Below are 27920 nucleotides of genomic sequence, written 5' to 3'. Positions count from 1 at the left end.
TACCATATCTCATTTTTTTGCCTCTCTCAGAAATATATAAAATAACAAATCTTTGTATAAAGCCGTAATTAAGTTGTTGAAGCATGTTAAAATATTCATAGTAAACTAATTAATACGTCCATTTCGTATTAATTTTTTGTACCGTAATTCATAATAGTTTTATTCATTTTTATTATTGTTGAACATTATATTCAATCACAAAACATTAACACAAATTATATTCTATTAAGTTCCCTTCTGGATTTACGACGCTAAGGCTAGTGATTTGACTCTCCTCTATGGAAGCAGTAAATAGCTAGATGTGGCTTTGCTATAAGAAACACACACACACATGTTCTGTTAAACTTTAACACACTATAATATTAATATTTAAAAATCATGCTTTATTATCTTCACATTTAATTTACATATTATATTTGTGATAAAATACCAGATTTGAATGTTTTATTCTCTTAATACGTCTTAATTAATTTCATATAAGAGACGTATTGAAACAGTATTGGAGATTTTTCTTTCTTGCAAGTCACTGTTCAAGCACTTGCAATCATTAATAGAAAGCTAAAAGTCTGCCTGAAATTCTATTTTTATTTGTTTCTTTTGAATTTCGCGCAAAGCTATACCAGGGCTATCTGCGCTAGCCGTCCCTAATTGAGTAGCGTAAGACTAGAGGAAAGTCATCACCACCCACCGCCAACTCTTGGGCTATTCTCTTATCAACAAATAGTGGGAATGAGCGTAACATTATAACGTCCCCACTGCTAAAAGGGCGAGCATGTTTGGTGAGACTAGGATTCGAACCCGTGACCCTCAACAGATTATGACACAAGCGCCCTAACTACCTGGCTATGCCAGGGCTATTTTTATAGGTAACATAAACATTTAAATTTTACGTAATTGAGCACCGAAAGATGATGGAGCACTAGGAAACAAACAAGCCTCAAGTCTGTGTTAAAAATTACACTAGCTGCCAAACGTTTTTCATCTTCCTCTTGAGTTATGTATTCAAACACATATTAACATCTTTTTTTTCTGTTTAGCTGATTAATTTAATTTTGTAAAATAAACTTGAAATTTCGAAGCAAACCAAAGTATTTATAAAATTTGTTTACAAAATGGTGTGGTTTGAATTTTGCGCAAAGCTACTCGAGGGCTATCTGCGCTAGCCGTCCCTAATTTAGCAGTGTAAGACTAGAGGGAAGACAGCTAGTCATCACCACCCACCGCCAACTCCTGGCCTACTCTTTTACCAACGAATAGTAGGATTGACCGTCACTTTATAACGCCTTCACGACTGAAAAGGGGAGAAAGTTTGGTGTGACGAGGATTCGAACCAGCAACTCTCATATTACGATTCGAGTGCTTTACCATTTGGCCATGCTGGGTCGCTTCCAAAATATTTAAATATCTAAACTAAAACTATTATTAGTTTTACATTTAAATTTATGATACATTTTTTTTCGGGTCAATTATAGAAGCATTTTCATCTTTGTTTTTGTCAAAATAAATAACCCATCTGCCATGCTATTCTCCCAATAGAGGTGGAAAGACCGTAACATTTTTCATGTAAAACATCAATAATTCTTTTCAGGATTATCTCTATAAAATTATTTCCAAATTTATAAATGAAGTTTGTCAATGAAATAATGCTTAACAATCTAATTTAAAAGGTACCCCAGCAATATCACGCTAATGTAAATTTAATTTCAAAAGAAAAGGAATCAGCCGTGATGTAATATTAAGGATTCTGTCAATAAAATATGTTAAGAAACGATACTATATTTTAAACGTCAGATGTATTATTCCTATTAACAAATCATCTTTGAAATTTGGAAATAGACATCATCCAAGATTCACAACGCACCCAGAAACATATTTTGTAATGTAACGATACTTTTCTTGAACGAACAGAGTTAAATATGTGAAAGTAAAGCGATTTACATTTTGATCAATAATCCCATACATTATTAAGTCTCATTACGTGTTAACCTCCCTTTTACATTACCAGTTGCCTGTAAGAACATCAACATGCCTATTTTTCCTACTCACCATATTGTGACGGATGTTCTGCAAATTTTCTCCGCTTCTACTCACATGTTTAGTAGTTTTCGGATACGTACGACTTATGTCTGGCAGAAAACCTTGGCTTGAGTCAATGGACTGGTTAGATGAAAGCCTGGAAGCTTCTCCAGTATTAAGTAGCTCCTGGTTAATAGGATCCTTGGGAAACACGGTTTCTATACGTGGTGATGAACGCCTGTTGTAACTGGATCTTGTATTTTTTTGCATTTGTCTCTCCATAGCTTCAACTAATTTCTGAAGTCGAATTTCAGTCAATGCATTTTCCCCATTGTTATGTCTTCTCGAACTTTGATTGTCTAAAGTCGAAATCGGCGATCGCCTCGTATAAAGAACGGAACCTACAGTGTGTCTTTGATTTACAGGTGGGCTTGTTGAAGACCAGCGTGAGTAATTTCGTCTGGAAAAATCAGTTGTATTGATTCTTCTCCCAGTATTCCATCTTCTTCGTGAGTTTCTATAGCGCTTGCGAGTTTTTGGCCTACTGTAAGTTCTGGATTGACGGTATGCAGCCGCTGGTTTATTAGTACGGCGTAGCCACTCAGAGTTGTGATATCTTCTGTGGTGATAGTTGGTTGGATTAAAATTATTCGAGTAAGAAACTCTTGGACTTGAGGCTGCTTGAGGTAGCAAGGAAGAAGATCCTGCTTGTAAATTACGACCTTGTGTATTATGGTTCGAAAATGTTTGCGTTTTTCGGTCTTTTTTACGTGTTTGTACTAAGCTGTTTTTACTTTTCTCGCGAACTGCTGCGATGTCAATTTCTTGTTGGACCAAACGTTTCAGTTCAGACGAATATCGTCCATGATTTTTAGACTCTTTCAAGGGTGGTGCGACTTTCAACAGATTACTTCTTGTAGAATAAAACGGTTGATAATTATTGATGATTGGTAATCTACTTCTTCGTGAAGAAAACTCAGCACCATGAGGTTGAGACGTTTGGTATGAAGGCTCTCCCCAACTGAATAACGGCCTTTTCGTTAAGGGGATTTGGTACTTTCTCGAATGACGGAAGTTGGAATAAGGCAGGCTTTTCTTTGATCCATTTGCCTTCTGTTTAAAAGGGTAAAAATAGGATGTCGAAGATCGGAACTCCTGATACCCTGGCAGATTAAGACTGTTTTTAGATCTTTTTTAGTATAGTTATTTATATTTGCAAGAACAATTTTAAAATAGATTTAGATATCGTAGTTTATGGTTAAGTTATTTAACATTGGCATTAGTATGTTTTATAGGATTTAGTTAGATTTGAATTGGTTATAAGTGCTGAATTTTAAAAGTTTATTTAATTTATTTTTTATAGATCTAATTTACTTCATGAAATTTTGTATCTCCATATTGAATTTTTGGAAATCAGATTACTATAATTAAATACATTATTTATTCACTGTTCAACACCGTTATGTTACAGAGCATAAAAATAGATTTTATTCAAATAATATTTTTAACATTATAAACCGCAATATTGTCGCTGGATCACCGACAAAGAGGGTAGGGAGTCTCGTGGTATATTTTAAAAAAGAATATTTCTCCCGTATTAATTCTAGAAATAAAAGCAGGAATATTTATGACGAGAAGTAATAATTTTTCTGTTTTTATGTGTATTAGAAATAAACATAGATGTTGAGGAAATAGTATCGTACTAAAAGTTAAAGTATTTGTTTTTTACATGAGGTCTATTTTCGCTAGCTCTCCATAATTTAAAAGTGTAAGACTAGAGGGAAGGCAGCTAGTAATCACTATCCACCTCAAATTCTTGGGTTACTTTTTAAACAACGAATGGTGCGATTGGTCGTCACATTATAACGTCCCCACGGCTGAAAGGGCGAGTATATTTAGTGTCACGTAAATCTGAACCCATGACCCTCAGTTTATGAGTCGAACACCTTAATTACCTAGCCATGCTGGACTAAATGTTAAAGTAATGAATTTTCAGAGTTGAAGTGTGATAATATATATGTGTTAGTTATATTAATAAGATGACTATTATTCTCCTTGAACAATTTTCTTTTTATTTCGTTAATCTATTTTGTTAGATTAAAACATATTTTTACTGCTTTGCAAAGATGCCGCATATGAAAAATTTGAAAAAATCTTTAACTGCAACAAATAACTTGTGAAATTTTGTTTCTTTATTTAAAAAAATCTACGCTATTGGTCTGAAAATGATAAGTAGGTACAATATTTGACTTTTTACGTTGAATTTTACTTGGACCAAAATAATTTGGTCACTTAAAAAGAACAGTGAAAAAATATGCATATTTTGTTAGTGTAAATATTTAAGACAAGAATGCACTCGATTATTGCTCAATATACTCAGGGATACTACATGTGAAAGGTCAGAGTATATATCGGGTTAATATAAGCATCTACGAGAGTAATAGTCAATTGTCGTTAATAAATAATTAAAAGTAAAAAAGAAGTCTGCATCGCGTAGAGAAGTATGAGAAATGGATAACTTTTAAATATATATGCGAACCTTTTAATTTCGTGACAAATTGAAGTATATTGTGATCTATACGTGAAGAATGTCTGGCTATTCCACAAACAAATCGTCTCTCTCTTTACAGCAAAATAAGTTAAAATTGAAAGGATTTTGAACTTTACTTATTTCCTCTTACTCTCAACTTTGATATACATAAAAGTGCTTCAAGTTTATGCATTTACATGTTGAGGTTTTCACCTCATGTTTTAGAACGACAATGACACGAATTTGTACCTGACAAACACCTTTATTAGATATGCATCTTATCATACCAAAGGCGTATGGAACCCATTCACATCTAGTTATTTTATATTTTTAGATCTTTGATTCCTCTGAGAATCCCTATTTCACAAAATAAAATATTTGCTGAAATGTTGTTGATGTACTCCACTTTTCATTCGAAGAGACTTAGCCAATTTTCAATAATATTTTATTTATGTTTCAAAAATAAAATCTGACTCACAGCTCAGCCTCAGTGATATTAGCTTTTTAATTGCGGTCAATTTGCTTTTATTAAAGTTATAGCTTTTTAAATGATATAAAACCTATAAGCTCACCTTACGTTGATTCGTCAAGTTTAAAATATGCCAGGATTTGTACACACACGTATTGCTAAACCAGTTTTATTTAGCTCAAGCCTAATCTATCTAGATAAATAGTCTTTCTCTTTAAAGTTTTAAAGCACAAACACCAATGTGTCAAGTTAGTAAAGTAGACAGAACCATTATAATATGCTGTTCTTTTTGTCTTTGGCTTCAGCATAAAGCATAAATCGTTGGAACCAAACAAAATAATGCAGGATTTTAGCCTTTACCCTATAAACCACATATTAAACTGGGAGAAAAGCAACTAGCATGACAGTTTCCAAAATAATTATTGTACTGTTTGAAATATTTTATTAACTAAATATTTTATGTGTGGCTAAATATTACGAAAAACAGTCTTTGGTTGTTATATTTCTACCACGTGAAACAGAACAGCTTAATACTTATATGTAATTATAATTTATGATGCACATTTGTATCTCAAGCTTACAATTTTTGTGTTTTACTTCACGTTTTAATGTTTATTTTATAGTTATATCTTAAGCCAATACAATAATATTCCAAGAAATCTAGAGGACACTGACGTAAATGCAAAGAAAAAGATGCTGGTTAACAAAGTACATGCTAGTACACATAAAAAAAACAATTGACCGTCCCACGTACTTAGGATCACATACCACGTAAGATTTGTGACTTGATTTTGACATTTTCCAAATGGAATACTTTAATAGTTTAAGTTTAGGGCTCGAAATAATATGTATTTCTGAAACTGCAATGTTCATCTTTCAGAGATAAAATATTCGCAGAAATGAGAAAAGACATTTTAAAAATCTTTTTTGATCTACAGATATACTGAGAATTACACGTCTCATGTTCTGGCCTTAAGTTTTTTTCTTTTTTTGCCCACTACTTAAGTACACACACACACATATATATTTCCAAGTCAATTTAAAGAAAATAAATGGTGAAGTGTAAGAAGATAATTGTTAATGACGTGGAATGAAGTGTTGTTTCGTATTATGCTATGATATAAAAATAAATAATTTTTAGTTGCAAGTACATATCATTAATAGATAAGTACGTAATACTTAAATGATTTTACGTATTTTCTAATAAATCCGTCTAAAGTTGCTCCTTGTAAACCCTCATTAAACGCATAAAGTAAGAAACAGTGGAGCGTTCCGGGAAACTATTAAAATTTTGTTTCTCTCTTTTTTCTTACCATGTGGGTTGACCACTAAACACTTTGGGGTAGGACTGGACCATTGTCCACGAATACACTTCATTTCGGCTTCACCAACCATACGGTACCCCGGTAGACAGCGAAATTTCACGAGTTGTCCATTTTCAAAGATGAAATGCTCTCCGTTAACTGGAGACCGCGGAGCAGGACACAGGAAAGAGCTCCAACCAGACGCAACTGCTGCTAAAATAACACAAAATTTTTGTTAAACGCAATTGTAAGGACATCAAAACTTAAACATTTTCTGTCGTTTAATTGGTAATCGATAAGAGTTACGAGTGAAGCAAATAATTTTGTGGCACATGTTCGTGGTCGTTTCAACATTATCGTGTTGATCATTATACTAATTGAATATTCAGCTCTTAAGTAAAAATAAAAATTAGAATTCCAGTTGCTTTACTTTAGATTCCATGTTTTTATTATTATTTGTATGTTTCATAAATGTCATGTTGGTATACGTATTAAGATAACACAAATTTAAGCTAACATAAACATGTAGTAATTCTGTAAATATAAAGTTGTAGTATAAAATATATGATACTATCTTGTAACTTTTATATTTGTATGATACCATCTATTGTCAGCAATATGACTGGCATAGATCTATTTAAGAGTCGGAAGATTCAAAGATGTTTGAAAATTGATCTAACAGTTCAAATGTCAGAAATGTACGATGTGGTTTATAACACATAATGCACTCAAAATATATTTATAGTGAGTGGTATGTCAGTCTCTGTTCTAAAATTTACTTCGTGAAAGCTGAAAGCAGCTGATGAAATATCCTAAACGTTTAGGATGGTTAAATGTATTTGTTGTTTTCACAAATTTAGCCCGTTGAAGATAAAACTACCCATACATCCAATGAAAAGTAAAATATGTCATCTATTCATATATACATATTTTCTGTTTCTATTTTCTATGAAGACAAATACTTGATGACTATTAATCTCGAATTATGTGTATTTCAAATCGTAGGCACTTTAACATGTGTAAGGTACATATAAATAAACATCTAGTATTGAGTGTCCCAAAAAAAATTCACATAACTTTCCGATAGTTTCCTTTTGACAGATATGTTTTCTTCAACAAGTTTACTCGATGAACCCTTTTTTCAAATCTTTTTTTTTCCCTCATGAATATCGCTTATGATAGATGAAAGCTTGTTGATTTACAGTTTAGTGCACACATGGGCTTATAACATATTTAGTTAAATGTCAAAATTTCATGTTCACCGTAAGGTCAGTTTCGTAAATATATTTTTTTTTATTACGACGTTATCTGAAAAAAGTCTGTAGATTGACTTAAAGGTGAATTTTCAATAAATTTAATAATAGCCTTAGAAACTGTACTTTAGTTAGGTATAATTTCTGTGTGGTTGCCATATTTTTAAACACTTTAGTTTTTGAGTAAAAAATGAAACAAAATATGCGGGTCCTCGAACTCAAGTTCCTCTCGGTCGTTCGACTGCTTCCGTGACGTTTTACAACTATGACGTAATAGTTGCCAAACACGCTTCGTTGCGCGCCGACCATTGTGTTCCTTTCAGTGCTGCTATTTTATGTTAATCTATCGGTGCTTCTTTCGGATTACATACTTTGTGAGACTATTTTTTGTCTTTACATTGCTACTTTATGTTTGTTTTATAATAACATGGTTTACTATGTTGCTTATGTTTGTAAAAACGGTTCGACATCGGGCAAAAGCTTCTTTTCGTTTCCGTGCAAGGAGAAGGAAACGACAAGGTGGCGACAGTGGGTGCGGATAGTCAGTAGGAAGAACTGAACTCCTTCACACCATGCAAAGCTTTGTCAAGATCACTTTGAACTCTCATGCTTTGTGTCGGATCCCACTGTTTTGGAATCCGCGGGTTTCAAGCCAGGCAGGTTGAGACTGAAAAAACCATCGGCAGTAGACAGGATCGTCCCCACCATCTTTCCTCGTGTAGACCTAAGGACTGATCTCAGCCTGCAGCGTACAGGTTCCATCTCTCTGAAGCCATTCCTTGACATCACGAAAAGAACAAACTTAAAGGTATGTGTGCAGTATAAAGCGATAAACAATAACTAGTATAATATAATAATTTTAAAAAGAACAAGTTTTTGAATAATGTAACTAGACATACACATTTCACATTCATAAGCGTATTTTTTGCATTTGTGGCACCTGGAAGTCAGTAAAACCTTGATTTTTTTAGTCTAGACAGTGGACAAATCTGTATATTCCAAGTTTAAAAGCTGGTAGATCATTCTGTAAATATTTTTGTATCAGTTTTAAATATGGAAAAGTTTGAAGAATTCCATTTTTCAAATTTAACATTTCAAGATAAATTAACTATTCAGACTGCTATACCTAGTTTGATTTTATAGACAGAATTATGACGTATAATTGAAATTCATTTTGTTAGGAGTCATAAATACCCGGTACAATGATTGTGGAAGGGCCGAGTATTAATTACCATAGTCGGGAAAGTATAAACAAATAAAACCCAGTCTGTGATACCAATAATTTATAAACACCAGACAGGTTTCGAGATGCTTAAAATTGCACGTGAAATAATACAGACCATATCTGTTGTCATGACTTAGTCTTACCATTCTTCCACTGGAGGTATGACCGACTCGCATTCAGCCTGGGCGCAATCAGTATCACTCACAGTTCCGCTACTCTCGCTCGTGGAACTGTCCTCATCACTAGAACTTGTCAGATCTGTGTCAAAAGTAACTGTTCTAGGTTCGTTCAGAGTAAGTTCGAATTGATATGGCGTTACTCGACACTGTTCAAAACACAAAGTCAAAACAGACTCCGCCTCTGTTTCTTTGTATGCACTGGCCATGTTTATTTACATTCAACGCGCTGGCGTTGGCAACTATTACGTCACAGTACTTTTCCTAGCGACAAACGTAACAACTAAAACGTTCGAATTGGCGCTCTGAAAGGGCTCTTTCTGCACCAAGTTTTATGTTTCATTTATTAGCACATATTTTTTATAAAAAATGTGAACCTTCAAAATTAATCAGTATGAGTTGTTCTTTTGACTGCAAAGTTTTCTTTTTTTTTTGTAAAATTCACCTTTAAAATTATCCTCTGTGTGTCAGTGGTAAGTTTGCGGCCTTACAACGCTAAAATCCGGAGTTCGAGTCTCTGCGGTAAGCAGCCTATACATACATCTTTTCATTAAGAAAACAATAACAACGTAAAATTAAATAAACTTGAAATTATCGCTGTCATTAAATTGAACTCCATGAGTCCAATTTAAATATATACATGTCTATTGAAAATAAAAAAGTCCAGCTGGTAATATCGTAACAAACACTTAATAAGCTTTCTATATTATGTTACTACAAACTACTGCATATAAACTAGCTAGCTTTTCACACATGTTGCATTTTACACGGATAGTACAAGCTTTATTGAAACAAATGTAATACCAAACACAAGATAGATGCAATAAAACGATAAGAAGAAAAGCGCCTTTGGTGATTGTAAGAAAAGGTTAACCTTTGGACACTCATATATTAACATTGTTTAATTGATCAAAATTCTTGAGAATTATTGAAGTACCAATAGATATCTCAGAATGTTATTACTGAACACACGGAGTGAATCACTGATATTCGTTTTTAATCATTTTCTCGGTCGGAGTTAACAAAGTTTAAAGGAAATATTTTCTCAAAGAGGAATAGTGAATATGTATTATTTTAACGAGTTTTTTTTTTTTCCCGTAACTATAGATCTCTCTTACTCTTACTGGCTTACTTTGTGTCATTAATACGGACATACATACCTCTTGCGATAAGTTTTATACTGCCTTAAGGTGTACAATTTGTATATATAAAGTATACAAGGGTGTTATTGAAGCAGACAGTTAGTACTGTGTTAACTTTATTTCTACAAGTATTGATCATTATAGGTTAATGAAGCCCTCACAATTTAAACCAAAATGTTATAGTAGAAACACATTTTCCATTGAATATTGGAATTATATTAGTTAAAAAACTAAATTGTTTGGTAAAGAATTTTTCTTCTTTTCGTAGCCCTGAATATAATTATATGTAGATTACTTTAAAAACAAATCATATGATTATTTCCGCAAATTCATATGGTTCAAACAAGAAAAGAAACATTGTGAAGGTGAGCTAATCGCATTTAATGTTTTATTATAATTCGTAGCACATTTTATATAATATTAAAACAATTTGTTTTCAAGCGCAAAGAAACATTTCCCTTTACTCATCGGTGATACCGAACTCCAGGTTTGAGTAATATAATCGCACAAACTTCTGGGTTGTGGAGGGGGATGGGTAGCTAATTATGAAAAAAGTGTGAACGAGGAAACACTTAATGTTAACGCTGATTTATCTAGTTACCGTTTTGTGATACAGGTTATTTGCAGTTTAGGAATTTTATGTAATTTCGATCGTTAAATGTTTAATTTGCATTTATATAGTTTAGATAGTTACTGAAATTAGTCAATCTATTTTTATTTTACTTGCTAAGGTTTTCATAAAGTAGTTTCACTTCTTGAAATATTTTTTCTGTAGCAGTTTTAGAAACAACATATTTTCATGCATCAATAGCTATGTGAAACAATTTTGTTATATATGTGTATATGTTATATAGATTTAAAGAGAATACCAATAATAAGAGCTGGTTATAACCAATTACATATTTATGTATGTATATATGTATATTTATATATATACACACTCATCTAGAATTTCAAAGTTTTTTAACATACTCAAAACAAATCCATGTTTGTTACCAAATGTTTCTTGAGATATCTGTTATTAACATACATAGAAAAATAAATCAACAAAAACATTACAACATTTCATGTAAAATTACCATTCTAGAAAAAATTCAAGGAAACTAGTTGTACAGAAATATCTTACTATAAATACTTATAAAAGGAGATCTCGAAAGCAAATGGTTTCAAGGTAATAACAACATCTCTAGAATAAATCTGCAGAAACCGACAACATTCCTGTATCAAAATTTGCCCTTGCAATATCAATTCAAACTTTCATTGATATTATTTACATTGTACACGTTTTAGAAGGGGGTGAATATCTAAAAAGTAGTCATATCCTGGGAAGTGATTTTATTGAAAATTTAAATACTTAGAGAAGTATCCCTAAAATAATATGACTATGGAGCGCTGATTCTTAAGCCTTTACGGGTTATTTCATATTTTGAGTCTTGAATATAATTAATTGTTTTCTTATTTACCGAAACGTTTTGTAGCCTCTGAAAAGTTTCTAACCAAAGTAAAAAGATTTTGAATAGCTCAGCTGTTTATTTAATTATATCATCAGTCATGAAATTCAAATAATTACTAGCCCAAAATTAATTTCATTCGTTTGTTTTAGAGCAAACTCACAATAGGTTATCTGCTATGTCTAAAGGAAGAAATCGAACCTCGGAATTTAGCGTTCTTAATCTGTAAATTTATCGCTGTTCCATTAGATTTTATTAATTGCAATTACAATGTTTGAATGTTTCTTTCCCAGGAAGTTTGGAATAGGAAACACATATTAAACCTTTGCTAACATAAAACTCCAGAAAGGAAATAGCCGTACTCACCCCAGTATATAGTCATACACCACAACAGTTGGTACATTTGGCTAGTCATGATATTTATATCAGACAAACAAGTCGATATATCTTTGATATATTTTTTCTTTTCGCTTTCAGACTTCAAACAACCACAGAACTTTTCAAACTTATATCAATTGTGGTTAATATGGTCACTTTCAAAATTTCAGTGTTGTACACTATGTAGTTAATTTAAATGGTCAACATGTGGTAATAAATTTGTAATATACGCAATCATTACACTTCGTTTCGACTTACATTCAACAACGTATAGCTGAGAGAAAGAGAGAAGCCACTTATGGTTACTGAATGTACAATATAAAACTATTTAAAACGACACATACATGTATGCACTCTTCTTTTAAGGCAGTAACGTCTCTTATATTTATATTTTTACTGGAAGACAAGGCATCAATCAAGCTCTGGCTTATGTTAGCCACACCACCCACACAAACTGAATTGTGAAATCAGTAACGGAACTGAAGCTAGCAAACACGAACTCACCACGTGATGATAAACATGGTCTGATGATTTATTCAGAAGCTCGCACGGAATGTAGTTAACGTCTAAAGAGCGTATAGGAGTTTTCCAACTAGCTATGATTGTTTCTGTTTGTAGATACTATTGAAACAATAACATTTTCAACGAAAGAAATATGTTCACGAATTTTCCCATCTTTAACAACCACAATAAAATATTCAGAAACTAATAATATATATATTTACTTATTGTTTGTTATTAGGCACAAAGCCCTGGTCATCATTGGTATCGAAACCGGGTTTCTAGTGGTATAGGTCCGCAGATATAATCACTGGGGGGCCTAAACATGTATGCATTTTGTGTGCGTTATTTTTTGATTCATCTATTTTTGTTGCTTATATTTTGTAAATCTTGTAGAATACTAGAAAAAGAAGAGATATTCCCTGTAAATGCCAAAAAAATAATCATTTTTCATCTTGTACAAAGAAATTTTTATTGTTGATAAATGAGTTTTAGTTCATAAATAATATGATTAATTATTCAACCATTGTAATACATAAAATTAAACGCTGGCCAATCTAAAGACGGGCGCTTTATAAAGCAGTTAGGAATTCTATATCTAACTAAAACTTTTAAGAACGTTCAATTTCTACACATATTCTTTCAAGGCCATTCAGCAAATAGAAAATAACCCTTGAAAATATCACTTTTGAAAAAACAAAATAGCTAACTGTTTGATAGAACAAGCCTAATGAACATTGCTGAGAAATACTTTTACGTTGAACAAGTGATCCTGTATTGACGAATTAAAAACTTTTGGGATGCGATACATTTTATTTTAGAATACAATAGCATAATTTTTTCGGAGCTACATGGTGGCATTGATGGAAAAGTAAATCAAGTACAAACTATCCTGATATAAGTTACATATACATTTGTGTATTTATATAAGTGATAATATGTTTGTTGTTCCTGTTTTCAAAGAAAGTGTTTAGTGTTTTCTTCCGTTTCTACATCCGTCAAGATGCAGCTTGTTTACTCTGCATATGAGCATTCTTTCATTTGCTGTAATACGAACATCTAGCTTGTATCTTATTACAGAAGTTCGTTTGCATAATATGGGGAAAACCAATGTAATATAATATTTTCTTAATAAGTTTGGATTGAAATATAGTTGACAGTATAAATTTATTTCTCAGAAATTACAGATTCCAGTTAAAGATAAGTTTTTCAGACAGATTCGTGATAGTTTCGTCACACGCGTCATTCAGTTACTCATTGATAGTTCAAGTGATAAGTTTCCATGTTATTTACTGAGCATCTCATCGTTGTACTTGTTCATATCAGTACGTTTACTTTTTAAAGATAACTGCTTACTGTAAGATTGGTTATTCTTACACAGTTAATCGCCATGGTAGCCAAAACAAGTTTAGGAAGAACTTGGTTTATCCTTAAGATTTGTTTTATTCTGGCGGCAAAGGCTAAAGACCAACCAAATGGCCAAAATAAACAAAATCAAAGATTGGATAAAGTGGCAGAAAAAACATTCATTCAAAGAAATTCTGATATTGTGTTCCTTCTAGACAGATCGGGAAGCGTAGGTGCTGCGAACTTTGAGATAGAGAAAGGTTTTGTGGAGAGTTTTCTAACACATATAGTGATTGACGCTAATGCAAGTAGACTTGCCGTTATTAGCTACAGCAACACTGCAGGTAAGATTATAATAACAAACGTTAGTATGCATAAAGAATTTGTAATAGTAAAGAAAATTTAGGGGAATATTTCAATTAGATAAACAATAAAAATGTGGAAGTAAAGAAATTAAGGCTTAAGTTTTGAATGTGGGAAAAATTTTCATCATCTTCATCAAAACTAAATTAAGGATATTCTGTTTCGACCTAGAGGTTTTACGAGATTTTCTTCCCGTTCTTAATAAAAACTAATTATTATGGACTGTAGTTTTTATTCAAGGTTTTTAGCAACGCGTCTAGTAAAAGTTATTACATAATGGGAAAAACAGATAAAAAACATCTTTTCATTTACCCAAAACAAAATTTAAATCCTAATCTCCAATCCCGATTTGCGATGTAAATAAAACTCAGGATAACAAAGATTGACGACTAAAATCATTTGGCAATTCACTGACGGCATTGAAAAGGTTTATCGCGAACAAAGCTATGTTAAAAATGCAACTACACTTAACATAATCGGTTATAACAATGAGTTCAACTATATTTTGGAGAGTTCCTGATGTGAAAAAAAGAATCAAGTGGCCAAGTGCTGAAACCTGTGAGGCGAAACTGAATATTTTTATATTGAAAATTTTTAGTTTTATTTGCAACTTAAATCCATTAGCGAAAGTAGCCTATAAAACGTTACCGAAGAAATGAATAACTTACATTAAAAATAAGTGACCTGAACGTTGTCTTTATTTTTAGCGAAAAGAACACGTAAATAAAAGAAAGCTGTTACAAAAGAATTAATGTTTTCATAACATTACGGACATTTTAACATAGGTTGTATGAAAGTAAGATCGAAAAACAGCTTTAGTTCATTAATAAGTAACAGAATATTTGTTTCTTTTAAGGCAGAGAGTTTGTTTTCTTTGTAATATTAAGATGCTTAAGGTCCGGAGTAAGGGAATTAGCCACTTGATGGCAAATAACGTAAAAGATGTTACAATTGCTGTTATTAGCTAAAATACACAAAATATTAATAGGGCTATTAATGTTGAAGTTTTGAGTAACTTCGTGTATACTATTTTCTTTACCTAAGAAGGGGAAGGGAGGACGAAAATGGGCCAAAATGAACGTGCACCAAGATCAAATTATGTATTAAGATCTAATATTGTAAAGTTGTACAAATGCTTCTTCTGACTAATGTTAACAATTCTTTTTTTTTTACGGATACAGAACATACTTATCCTCAAATTCAACAATATTCTTTAGTTTGTTGCTGCTGAGTTCAATATTTGTCAGTGTTTTATTTTAGTGCTTTTTTAAAAAAAACATTATGAGTGAAATTTGCTTCTTTTTTATAACATGAATTCTAATGTTTAAGCATTTACAAAAATTCTCTTTAACACTTTTTTCACTTCCTAGAAAAATGTGTGTGTGAGATTTCTTATAGCAAAGTGATATCAGTCTATCTACTGAGTTTACCGAGGTGAATCGAATTGTAAATTCGTAGACTTACCTCGGTACCAGCGGGGGACCTAGAAAAATTAATATATCTTTTTTAAATGTGATATATTTTTATATTTAAATATCACGAAACTTACATGCGATTACTTATGTGGTAGAAAATTTACAGAAGTTACTAAAATCAAGTTGGAAACTTAGTTTAGGACTTGCAGAATTTTCTGGAGATAATAAAACACTTTTTTATTGTCGTGTTGATTTCCTTTGCCTTGTTATCTTCTTATTAACACAAGATCATTCTGGTGATATCCATTTTGAATAAACTCGTAATTTCTAGAAAACAGACAAAGACTGGGAATATGTCCACAGCTCTCTGAATCCAATTAAAGAACCTGTTAGTTAAGTAAAATATAATTAAGGAAACTTCAATATTTATCTCAAGGCTAAAATTCACGACAGATATAAGGAAATGAAGGCTTAAGCACTACTACTAGAAATTGCATAGAAGAATACAATTAAGAACAAGATTAAATATTCATTTTTGTTTGAAATTCATTATTTGAGTGATTAACACAAAACTCTGGTTTCTAGATGTATGAAGAAAATAATTTACATAAATTTCAAGAGTAATTTATCATCATAAAAAACAACAACCCAAACTGAGAAATGCTTGGATGCTATAATCGATATAATAACAAACATTTAATTCTTGAACATTTCGGTACATACATATACCCATAGGGGTCGTTAATATGTCTTTAAATTAGAATACATTTTATATTTTGATAAACACTCATTAAGACTGATCGTTTCTTTTCTAGGTAAACAAAGTTTCACAGTGAAGTCACAAATTTTAAGAATAATTAAAATGTTTTATTCACAAATTCGACTAAAATGATATTTAAATCACATTTCAGAATACAAAATTTACTCTGATCTAAAGAACTATTACCTACAACTATTTATTTCAGGATCGTATATAGATACAGTTATGGTGGTTGTAATTCCACTTACATTGTTGCAACCTTATGCCAATTACAGCTGCGATCCATGCGAACATATGGGAGTATCAAATAGAACTGGTAAACACTTATCAAACTCATCAGGCTCCAAAACATAGTGAATACGAATTGATTACGAATTTCAATGTCATCTCATTTGGGTCATCCAATATTAAACTTTTAATTAAAGAAAGTGTATCTACTATAAATTAACACCCAGTTTTAAATAATAACAGAACTTCACTGCAATTAAGTCTGCCCTGTATACTTGTATAATATTGTGGCATTATCCAATCATCTGTTTATTTTGTTGTATTTTAATTTATGCCATCCTCTTGGTCTGTGTCTTAGTTACTTTTTTTAAAAAAATGTTAGCTACATAAATATTTGCACATAATAACTGACTCTGCTCAGTATAATTTGGTGAAGATGTGCGTTTCAAAATGTTCAAGAATTAAATATTTGTTACTGTACACACATGTGTCAAATGTTCGTTGTTCCTGCCATCGTTTTGTTGTTCATTATTAAATTTCGTTTCCCGTCGAATGAATTTATTGTTAGTGAGTATTAGTATGCACTTTGTAATTATCACACAGACACTGTAAGTCACAGGGTCTGTAAGCACAATATCTCTTAGTTGTAGCTGAATTTCTAATACGAACCAGAAAATTCCAACTTTCGAATTATGACAGTCGTTTTTGTAAAACCCAAAAATAGTTTTTGCTAATAAATCATCTCAGCTGGATATCTTATTTCATGATAAAATAAAACTTTGTTTTCATCACAGGAAAATTGACATTTCTGAAACCTATTAAACTGGAGAAACAAGCATCTTTACAATTTTAAGAAACGGGGTTATTATTCATTAATGCTGTTTTTAAAACTATGCAGCAATTCATTGTTCCAACAACTGTTCTCAATCCTTCCTCATATATATATATATATAGTAGTAAAGGTCTTGCGTTAGGTTCTTTCATTTTACTATGCTGTTCTTTCTGATATTTCATTTTGCATTTGCAAATTATTAACATTAGTCTAAGTCAATTTTCTTTTTTGGCCTGTGCAAGCTACAATGGCTCAGGCGCTTCTAGCCTCTAGTTCTAGGCTATTTTTCCTGTTTTTTAACAGTTTCTTGAGAAAAGTTTCCACAAAAAAGCTTAACTCTTTCAGCTTTTGATTTTCAACAGTGTGTTTCTTTTTCTCTGTTGGGCATTTCAAAAGTAGGGATATCAAAATTCTTAATTTCACTACACTTTGAGCGAAAATTTAGTATTCAGTGCTAACCATGTGCACAAATAGTCCTGGATGTGTAGCCCCTGTGGGTTGTGACAATATAGACTACTTTTGATATATAATTAATTAGCTCAATTTTAATTAACAGAAATTTATCATTTAAGATTACCTTACCGACTATCACGTGAGGTAGAACAGCTATCAAAACTTTAAGTGCTTATAATTGGCCAATTATTGGTAGTGGCGCTGTTTCTCATGCCCGTTTGTTTTGAGTTGTTGTGCACCAACTAAAAGTAAACAAGACTGATTTAGAAACGGCTCTTTACGTATGCTTTTCTTCTTTTCATAAGCCTGGCTATTATAACAATTTTCAACTTGTTTTTTATTCTTTGTTAAATTTCTAGTTGTTTTTCCTTCTCGGTTTTGATTTATTACTTTAATTTCATGAGTCTTTGTGAATTTCTATTTCATTCTTCTTTAACTTTTTTGAGTGTAAGGAATAATCGAAAGGCAACTTATTTTGTATGATGTGAGGTTAGTCATATCATATGTGTCTTTTTGTCTTTAATATTTGTTGACATTTAGTTTTCCAACCAGCAGTTTTTACTGCCTTTTTTATATGCAGTAGAGAACTACCCGTTTTATAATCTTTCAAAAAACGGAATACCATACCGATTTTACAATTCACAGCAATACAAACAATACGGAAACACGTAAATCAAGAAACAACTTCGTTAAAGCTGCATTAAGTAGAGAAGAAATTGTATAGTGGGGTTATTACATTATATACTTAATTTATTTTGTATACATCTATAAAAACATATCTCGTTCTCTCAAAATTATGATTTAAACAAATTACGTCTATTAAATGTCGCGAAAATTTTTGATGCAGAGTATACATAAAGTGTTTTGTTACTTCTTTCTTTAGAGCGTCACCTAGACTACATAAAAGAACCGAAGAACAAGTGCCATCTGGTACGTGACTTAGAGTTTGTAGAGTATAAGAATTCTGGTGCCACAAACATGGGTGCAGGTTTTTTGGAAGCTCAAGATGTTTTAAAAAATTCTCGAGATGACACGAAAAAGGTAATGTATGCAATATATCATTTCGTTTTTGTATTTCTTTTCTGTTCTATTCTAATGTTAAAGCTAAGAGCCATATGAATATTAAAAATGTGATAGCTTAATAAGTCCCGACAGTTGCTATCAAATGTAAACAAAATAATAAGCTAAGTCCTATTCAGCTTATATAATGGCTATACTTATTTTTACTTAAGCGTAGGAACAGGAAATTTTAACTTAAACTAGACATATGAGAAAACATAGATTTTAAGTAATTACGTGAAAAGTATCATGGTAACAAAAAAAGTATCTCAGAGGAAGTTAATGTTTTAAGAAGAATTATACTGAAAAGATGTGTTCTATTATAAACTGTTACTTTTAACGTCTACGATTGAAGGCTAAGTTAAACAGGCGGGAATTTACACCTAATGTTTTTCTTATTGAAATTTCTTAATATATTTTCCTTAGTTTTTTTTTTTTTTTTGGGGGGGGTCACGAACAACTAATTTATCAGCATTCCTTAGAAGGGGGTCTTTACAGCAGAGATTCATTTTCTCGAAGAACATCAACTCATTGTTTTAGTCTAGTATAACAAAAAACATCATTACAGAAAAGACAATTTATGTGCAAATTGTTTTAGACTCTTATATAAAAAAACAAAAAACAAACCAGAAACTGTTAATTTTATCTTATACTAAACTTGTTCTCGATAAACCAATTCTTTATTTTAAAACTTTATTCTATGGTGAACAGCGGTAAGTCTAATGACTCACAATTTTAAAATTCGGAGTTTTGTACTTTACTTTTGTTTTCTTAGTGATATCATTAGTTTTCTATTTATGAATCTTCGTCTTTACCCTTTGTGGTTGACGTTAATTTCATCTGTTGATCTATGTTTGAGAACTTTCTTTTCTGAATCATTAAAGATCTACGACGTTATAGATCTTAAGATTAGTAGGATAGGTCACATAGATGAGGAATCCTAACGGTGTATCTTCCATGTCAAAGAATAATAATAGTCAATTATTATATTCCTTTTTCTGATATAGAATCCACCAAAAATATTTTAGTTACATGATATAATTGTTATGATGGTGTTATAAAGTTGTTTCTTTTAATTACACCAAATTACTTTGAGAAAGTATACTTATGGCTGGTTCCATAAAAATAGATGTTAAAATTGAATTACGAAGTTTATGTAAAAACCTGCATTTTTTTCAAAACTTTTTTTTTATAATTTTCATGCTTCTCAAGAACAAGTAACTTTCTAAGATTTCAGTCATACTATTCTTGTTTTGATGTAACGATTACTTCATGCTGTTGGTCGTTTTTCGCTGTCTTTGTATTTTCTTTTACACATTATTAGTAGGTTTTAAAATAATTTAGGAACTGGATCTTGTCTGCTTATGAAATACTGAACATATCAGTTTACAAACTTTACCTTAAAATACATGTGATATAAAACAAGACAAGAAACAAGCTAAAATCAATATGACCTAATTATTCTAGTTATGCAGTATAGTGTGGCCTAAATTCAGTTCTTTTCCCCCTCCTACAGAGTTGTATATGGATTATAGCATAACGTTTTGGAGCAACACGTTCCATATTATAAACTGAACTAAAACTATTAATAAATCATTTTCTTAAAAACACTAAAGGCAGCCCTTATCATTCATGTAATTATCAAGATTTTTCTTAATAGCACTTAAATTTACTACTCCCTCAACATCTGAAAGCAACCCATTTTAAAGGCCAACTCCTACTCTGTAATAATTTATATTTGTATCCCCTAGTCCTACTATTCTCACTGTTCAGTATGAGAAATGATGATGCACCAATATTATCAATTCATTTTACATTCTTAAGCACCTGAATCAGATATTCTCTAACTCTTCTTTTTTATTTTCAAGATAAAACAATTTGAGAGATTTCAACTTTTCATATTACAACCTCTTCATTCCAGGGTTCAATCTAGTTACCTTCTCTGAGCACTTTTCAACAATTCAATGTTCTTCCAATGTTCTGCCTATATCCAAATGTAGCCTTATCCGTGAACTAGTCAATAAACTTATAACCTATTTAGACTTGTATTCAATATTTCTGTAGCTACAACCTAAAATCCCATTCTCTCTATCAGTAATGACAACACACTGTTTGGATGGCTTTAGAGATGATCAACTATTACATCAAGATCCCTTTCTTTTTATGACACTGTTAAGGTTATTCTAATTCAAATTATACTTATAATTTAGATTATGATACGCCACATGTGTTATCTTGCATTTATTATAATTAAAATCTATTTACATTAATTTGACGAACGTAGTAAGTGATTTATATTCTTTTCAAATCATCAGCATTCTTTTCACAGCTAGCAACACACAAGATCTTAATATCACCTGCAAATTTAAGTAATTTATTGACCATTTCTTTACCTGTATGGTAAATACAGGTAAATAAAAATAGTAAAGGTCCTGTGACTGAGCCCTGAGATACTCCACTTGAAATATTCATTCAGTTTTACTTAACTCTATTTGTGACAAGCCTCTGCTTTTTCTCATAAAACCACTCTTCTATCAAATTTGCTAATTATCTCCCCACCTTCACAGATTTCTTTACAAGTCTTTTATGTGGCACTTTGTTAAATGTTTTCTGAAAATCCAAAGACTCCAAATCAATTGGATATCACTGTTACCCTCATCTACACAAGCAGTAGTCTATTCAAAGAGTGTCAAAGTATTTTAAGGCAAAATTTTCGTTTAGTGAAATCATGCTGACTATTCGATAACATTGTAAACTTTTTTTTATTTTTAGTTGTTCCTTTCTTTCAGATTAATGTATGTATATATACTGCTGGCTGGCCAAAATCTTAAGACCAATGAACATAAAGAAAAAATATTACGTTGTTAGACTCAACCACTTATTTAAGTAGAGCTTCGAAAGATGACAATAAGAAAAGGGAAAATAACAGTAAAAAACTTTCTTAGCATTTAATAGGGAAAATGTGAACACTATGAAATTTGGGAGGGGCACACATATATATATGTGTGTGAACAATACAAGAGCATAAAATATGCTCGTTAGACAGGTAAGTAGTTTTTGTGCTACGTGTTAGAATACAAATAGTGTTGAACAACTAGCTTTTGGAGCATCCAGTAGTTTAATAGCTTCAAAATTTCTAATTTGAAACAAAAATAATTTATTATAGCCTCTTTCAAAAATCAAACAATTTGTAAAGAAACATAAAAATATAGTTTTCATGCAAAATTATTATATTACGTATTCAATTTAGAAGTATTAAAATGTTTCTATTTTTGACAACCTTAGAAAAACTGTTTTAAAAAGAAGTTGAATTCCGTATGTTTTGAAAGTATGTGTGAAGATATGGCATCATTGGTGTTTAGATAATATGATAGCTGATTTTGCTATTAGTGTCAGTAACTTGTAAATATTTTTCAAACCTTTAACACCTCATTTATTTCTGTGTTTCATGTATGTTTTCTCTAACAAATAGGTCATAATCTTGTTAAGTGATGGGCTTTCAAATCGTGGAGTTGATCCTGTTTCTGTCGCAAACAAACTGAAAAAGATTGGAGTAGAGATTTTCACTTTTGGTATTGGTCGATTCTTTAGATCTGAATTGGAAGCAATAGCAAGTAGTGTAAATCACAGCTTTATCTATCCTGAATTTCGTGAGTTCAAGAAACTTGCTCATAGAATTCGAGGAGGTAGGTTTTAAAACACGCTGCAATGTATGTGTTATTAAATGTACTATGTAAATATTTTGTTAAAAAACACATAATTCATAAAAAATACAGAAAAGGTCGTATAGATTTTGATACTTATTTATTATAATTCACAGCGATAAATCTAACATTACTTTTCTACTGATATATAATGTATAGGAATTTTCGTATTCCAATCTTTTTTATATTCGTTTATAATCTGCGAATAACACAATTATACGTATATATTTAAAACATTTGAGTCATAATGGTTTCAAGAACTTTGTGAAATATAGAAATATTTATTGATGTATATATATATATATATGTATGTGTGTATAGCTAGCCCAAACGTTCAGTAATTTAAACACATTACTTAAGAACAATGCTTGTTGCAAGTCATTTCGTTACATTTACATTTTCGAAAAACCAAGTTCATGAGTTCTTGCTTTTTTTTCTAAATAACATTTATATGAATTCCTAAATCACTGTTTCTCTTTAGGTTTCTTTACGAATATTTTCAGAGATCTTGGAACTGTATGCTGTGGTTGTTAAGTGCACGTCGCAGAGCAAACAATTTAACATGCGAAGAGAAACTTAAATTGGAGTATACAAATTTATTTGACTCGCATAATTTACAATAAAAATAAGCCAAAAGACTAAGGGGATAGTTACTTAACTGTTAAAAAATAGGTGATGAATAGATATTTAAAACAGAATACAATGTTGAAGTATACTATTTCCCTATAGAAGATACATGTATATGTTATTTTTATTTGATGAGAATTCATTTTTCTTACATACTACATTTTACTGTTTTATATCTTAAACTTTTAATGATTTTACTGATATTCTCTACTGTAATTTGTTTTATACGGCTACTAAAAGTTAGCTTTATGTATATATGTTTGACATATTACAACAAGTACCTTGTAAATCATATGTTTAAACTAGATATCACAGGAGAGGTTTCATAGTAATGATTACTTATATGCATATATCTATTTTTCTTCTTTACTTTGGAGAGTATCAACTTCCCACAACTGTTTGCTGGCAGTGAAGGGTGATATAGATGTGGAACGTTGTGGGCTTGAGAACCCACATCTCGCTCTCCTAATTTTTATTTCCATATCTTTTGCTACATCTTTATCTTTATTTCTTTATGTGAGACTGGCGAATGGAGGTTAAGACTAATAGACGATGTATCCCCATCGCAATTTTGGTCCTACTTTAGGAGTCACTTCCAAGTTCTAGGGTACATTTTATATCCCACATTATAGCTTGTACTCTGGGATATTTTCATTAGTGCAGTGTTTTTTATTTGTTATTTTTAAATTTATTTTTCTTTCGGTTCCATGTTAGGTTATAACAAACTAATGTAGTTAGCCAAATGTTTTGATTTGCTGTTTTTAACGCAGTCCTTTCTTTTGATTTTGTTTCCTTAATTTTATCAGTATTATTTTTCTCTAACATATGTATACTTATAATTATGTGTTTAAGCTAGATATCACAAGCAAGTTTTTATAGCAATGCTTACTTATAATTACATGTTTAAACCAGTATTACAAAAGAGATTTCATAGTAATGCTTACTTGTAATTTCAACGTGTTCTCTCTCTTAGAAAACTAAACTCTGGACTCAAATTCTTATGGAAGTTTACTCTAGGTTGTAGTACCTTTTTTCTGAATATAGTTAAAATGTATTTTAAAATTTGTGTTAAAAAAGTTTTATTTATATTATTCAGCCCAAAAACTCTCAATTCGTTGCAGATCTTTACGAGAGAACCTGGTCTGAGGGCGGGACCGTAAGAGATTGTGACTATCTCTGCAACAGTCCTTATAAAGGGATGCCTGATGATCCCGGCTGCTGTGATCATATGGCCAAGTGTTCATGTGGTCTCCTTTCTGGAACACACACATGTGCTTGCGGACCAGGTTATTATGGACTGGACGGACAGCTTGGAAATTGTAAAGGTAAGACATTACATAACCTGACTATCTGATATTTTTCTATATGCGCTAGAGAACTTATAGTATTACAATGACAAGACAAAGAGTTAATCAGTTATTGCATACAAAATTCACTGTTGATATATTTATATATACTACTTTTGGAGAATAATATTTAGGTATTCTTTTTCGTAACAGTTCTTTTGCAAGCTAATAACGTGAACTACAATAGCAGCACACTTTTCGTTAAAACAGCAAGTTACTACAAGAGTAGCACACATTTCCTGAAAACAAGTTACTACAGTAGCAATACACTTTTCTTGTAAACAAGTTACTACAGTGAAAACAACAAGTTACTACAGTAGTAGCACACTTTTCCTGAAAACAACAAGTTACTACAGTGAAAACAACAAGTTACTACAGTAGTGGCACACTTTTCCCTGAGAGCAAAATATATTAGTACGGTAGTGCAAACAAGACATCCATCAGAACAACAGTATACAAAGCATATAAATAACAATGCGGCATATCAGAGATGAGAAAAGTAGAGGTCAGTAACTTTTTAAAATACATTTGTTCAATTCCGAGACGAAACACAAACTTTCAACCACAAACCAGTCTCAATGAAAAATCACTGAAAACGATGTCATAGTATGATGTTTTGTTTCCTGCCCTATTTGTTGTGTGTATTCACTTCCTATTTACTTCTTAATTATGATAAAGTAAATTATAATATTGTTTGTTTGTAATTAGGCACGAAGCTACACAATGGACTATTTGTGCTCTACCCACCACGGGTATCGAAACCCTGTTTCTTACAGTGTGAGTCCGTAGACATACCGAGAGGGAATAATTATAAAACTGTAATAAATAGTCGGTTCTTAGAATTTTATAAAATTCTGAAGTTTAAATATATTAACGATTTATTTGTTAATGGATAAATCTAATACATTTTAATAACGTCTAGACATTGTTTATGTTGTTATGTTAAACTTAATATTTATTTGTAAATTTCTCACCGATTCCAAAATATGTATTGTGTATTTTTTTTATTTCTCTTTGAGAAAGACCACATTTTTCTCAGCACATGTTTGGACATATTGAAAAACAGCTCCCAGTCCTAGATCGTTTGAATTTTGGAAGGCAAAATAGGCCGAACTGCTTTGCACGTTTTTCAAAGATGTCTGTGAATTATAATCTCAACTTATTTTTCGAAGAAGAAATAAGTAACACACTGAAAAAAGTTTTTTTCGGTTTCACATGTCATTAAGTGAAGCATGTTATTACAACGAGACACAAGAATAACTAACTGATATCATGCACTAAGAATAAATAACTGTTTGAAAACAAGAGAATATATATATATATATATTTGATTTTATGTACCTTGAAATTTTTCTTGTTATGGGTGTTTTATAGAAGTTTTAATTAGCTACAGTTCAGTGAAAAGATATATATGTAATAATTGCATCTATTTTTTAAAAACAGTATGAATGAAAACGTGTTGCTAATGCTTCAGGTAATTTGTTGTTAAACACAAAGTTACACAGTTGACTGCCTGTGCTGTACTATCTGTAGAGATTAAACCCCAATATTTAGAGCTATAAGCTTTTAAATTGTTACAGAACAACGTAAGTTTATTATTACATGATATTTAAAACTTACTAGACGATTTAAGTTTTCACCGCAATTAAACTGTTTTCCTTTTTGTGTAAACTCAAGCATAACATATTTGATAGTAATTTATTTTAGTATGTTTTTATATGAAATGGAATGAAATTTAACTGCCCTGTATATGTCTATGTTACAACTGAGTAAAATAGTAAAAACGATTTAATATCTTTTAATAAAATATAATCATAAATATCGTTACTAGATTAACCAAACATACAAATGCACATAGATGCAACCCAACGCCAATTTAAATATTTTGTATTTATATTTTCAAAATTATTTTAAGTCTGACGTCATTTCACATTTTCTGAAAACGTACAAGAGTTCTACTTAACACATCTTGTTTTCATTTGAAAATATACGTCAGTAATAACTTGTAGTAAATCCACCTCCCACGACTCCGTGCGGAATTCGTAGGGGGGTTTATCCTTACGCAATAAATTGATGATCCATCGTATAGAAAGGCGTTCTTCTGATGAAATTACTTCCATATGTTTTGGCAAGCACAACGTAACCTTGAACACTTTCCATTTGAAGCGCCATCAAGTCTTAGTTTCTTCCATCTTTCCGCAACGGGATCAAAACCTTGTGTTATGTCTACGAGACGGAAAAGGTCATCTTATGTGACGCGCGTGACTTTCTTCTATTCGTGAAAAGGTTTAAGAAAGATACTTAAAATAAACAACCTTAGAAATAAAAGGCTGTCGTGGTTTCAACATCAGCTTATGTTGAACATAAATAGGGATTTTCCTGAAGTAAGCAAGGTTATTTAAATTTATTTATTTTGCTGACGTGCGTAGGCGATTTTTACGTTTCGAACGTGAAACTTAATTCTCTTACCCTATACATTTTGTTCTATCCATACGGAATGTGCACTGTATTTATGTTTCTGATTAAATGAAATCTTTTTTCGTAACATGAAAGCAATACATTTTGTTTGTTTGTTGTTAAGCGCAAATATACATAATTGGCAGCGGATAGCCCGATGTGGCTTTGCTATAAGAAAAAAACACATAAACATAATGGGCTATTTGTACCCTGCCCATTGTGTGTATAAAAACCTGAGTTTAGCGTTATAAGCCTTTAGATGTGCCGCTAAGCCACTGAAAAGTGTGGGTTTTTTATAGCAAAGCCATATTGGGCTGTCTGCTGGGTCCACAGAGGGGAATCGAACCTCTGATTTTAGCGTTGTAAATCCATAGACTTCCTGCTGTACCAGCGGGAGACGAAAGGCGTGGAAACACAAAATAAAATAATGTTTTATGAGTCGTTCTGTCGTTACTACTGAGCATGAAGCTCTTGACAGCTGATATCATAGACATGGGAAAAATTATGCTAAATATAATATCATTAGTCTGGTTTTTTCACTATGTTTAAAACATGTATTATTTTTATCACACCGGGTATCGTAATTTTATCACATGTGTCATTGAAAATAATTAATAAAATAAAAACATTGGTGTTGTTTAAACAGAAAGCACAAAAAATCAACGCATGATTTGGTTTCTTATAATAATTCAAACATTTTAATGTTACACAACACAACTAGCCTACGTTGATGTTGTTTTTAATTTTTAATAGTTTCTCTGTTAAAGGAAAAAATTTAAAAAAAGTCTCTACGGTTACATTTTTTATTTAGAAGAAATTACGATTCTCTCCAATTTTATCATAGTAAATTATATGCACAAAATTGACAATTATGTCTACACCTT

General features: G+C 31.4%; 2 protein-coding genes across 10 annotated transcripts in view; one reads left to right on the top strand and one right to left on the bottom strand.

The window, feature by feature from the left end:
* The window catches only part of LOC143253197 (uncharacterized), an 80339-nt gene extending 67939 nt beyond the window's left edge, over positions 1-12400 (bottom strand). For 3 of the 7 annotated variants that reach the window (XM_076506637.1, XM_076506639.1, XM_076506641.1), the window contains exons 1-2: positions 11933-12323; positions 6329-6532 (exon numbers count right to left, since the gene is read on the bottom strand). In XM_076506637.1, coding sequence (XP_076362752.1) covers positions 6329-6532; positions 11933-11981 — 253 coding nt within the window. In that variant the 5' untranslated portion in view covers positions 11982-12323. Of the gene's footprint in view, positions 1-6328; positions 6533-11932 lie in introns of all 7 variants that reach the window. The other 4 variants (XM_076506635.1, XM_076506638.1, XM_076506634.1 and 1 more) reach the window with 3 other exon arrangements.
* A 1045-nt stretch (positions 12401-13445) lies between these two features.
* The window catches only part of LOC143253195 (sushi, von Willebrand factor type A, EGF and pentraxin domain-containing protein 1-like), a 51950-nt gene continuing 37475 nt past the window's right edge, over positions 13446-27920 (top strand). For 2 of the 3 annotated variants that reach the window (XM_076506632.1, XM_076506633.1), the window contains exons 1-4: positions 13462-14136; positions 18727-18884; positions 22375-22588; positions 24355-24558. In XM_076506632.1, the coding sequence (XP_076362747.1) occupies positions 13836-14136; positions 18727-18884; positions 22375-22588; positions 24355-24558 (877 nt within the window). In that variant the 5' untranslated portion in view covers positions 13462-13835. Of the gene's footprint in view, positions 14137-18726; positions 18885-22374; positions 22589-24354; positions 24559-27920 lie in introns of all 3 variants that reach the window. The other variant, XM_076506631.1, reaches the window with a different exon arrangement.

This window comes from Tachypleus tridentatus, chromosome 6, assembly GCF_004210375.1.
Source record: "Tachypleus tridentatus isolate NWPU-2018 chromosome 6, ASM421037v1, whole genome shotgun sequence".
Taxonomy (NCBI): Eukaryota; Metazoa; Arthropoda; class Merostomata; order Xiphosura; family Limulidae; genus Tachypleus; species Tachypleus tridentatus.
The sequence above is the reverse complement of the archived record's forward strand: the minus strand, read 5'-3'. Positions and strand labels throughout refer to the sequence as shown.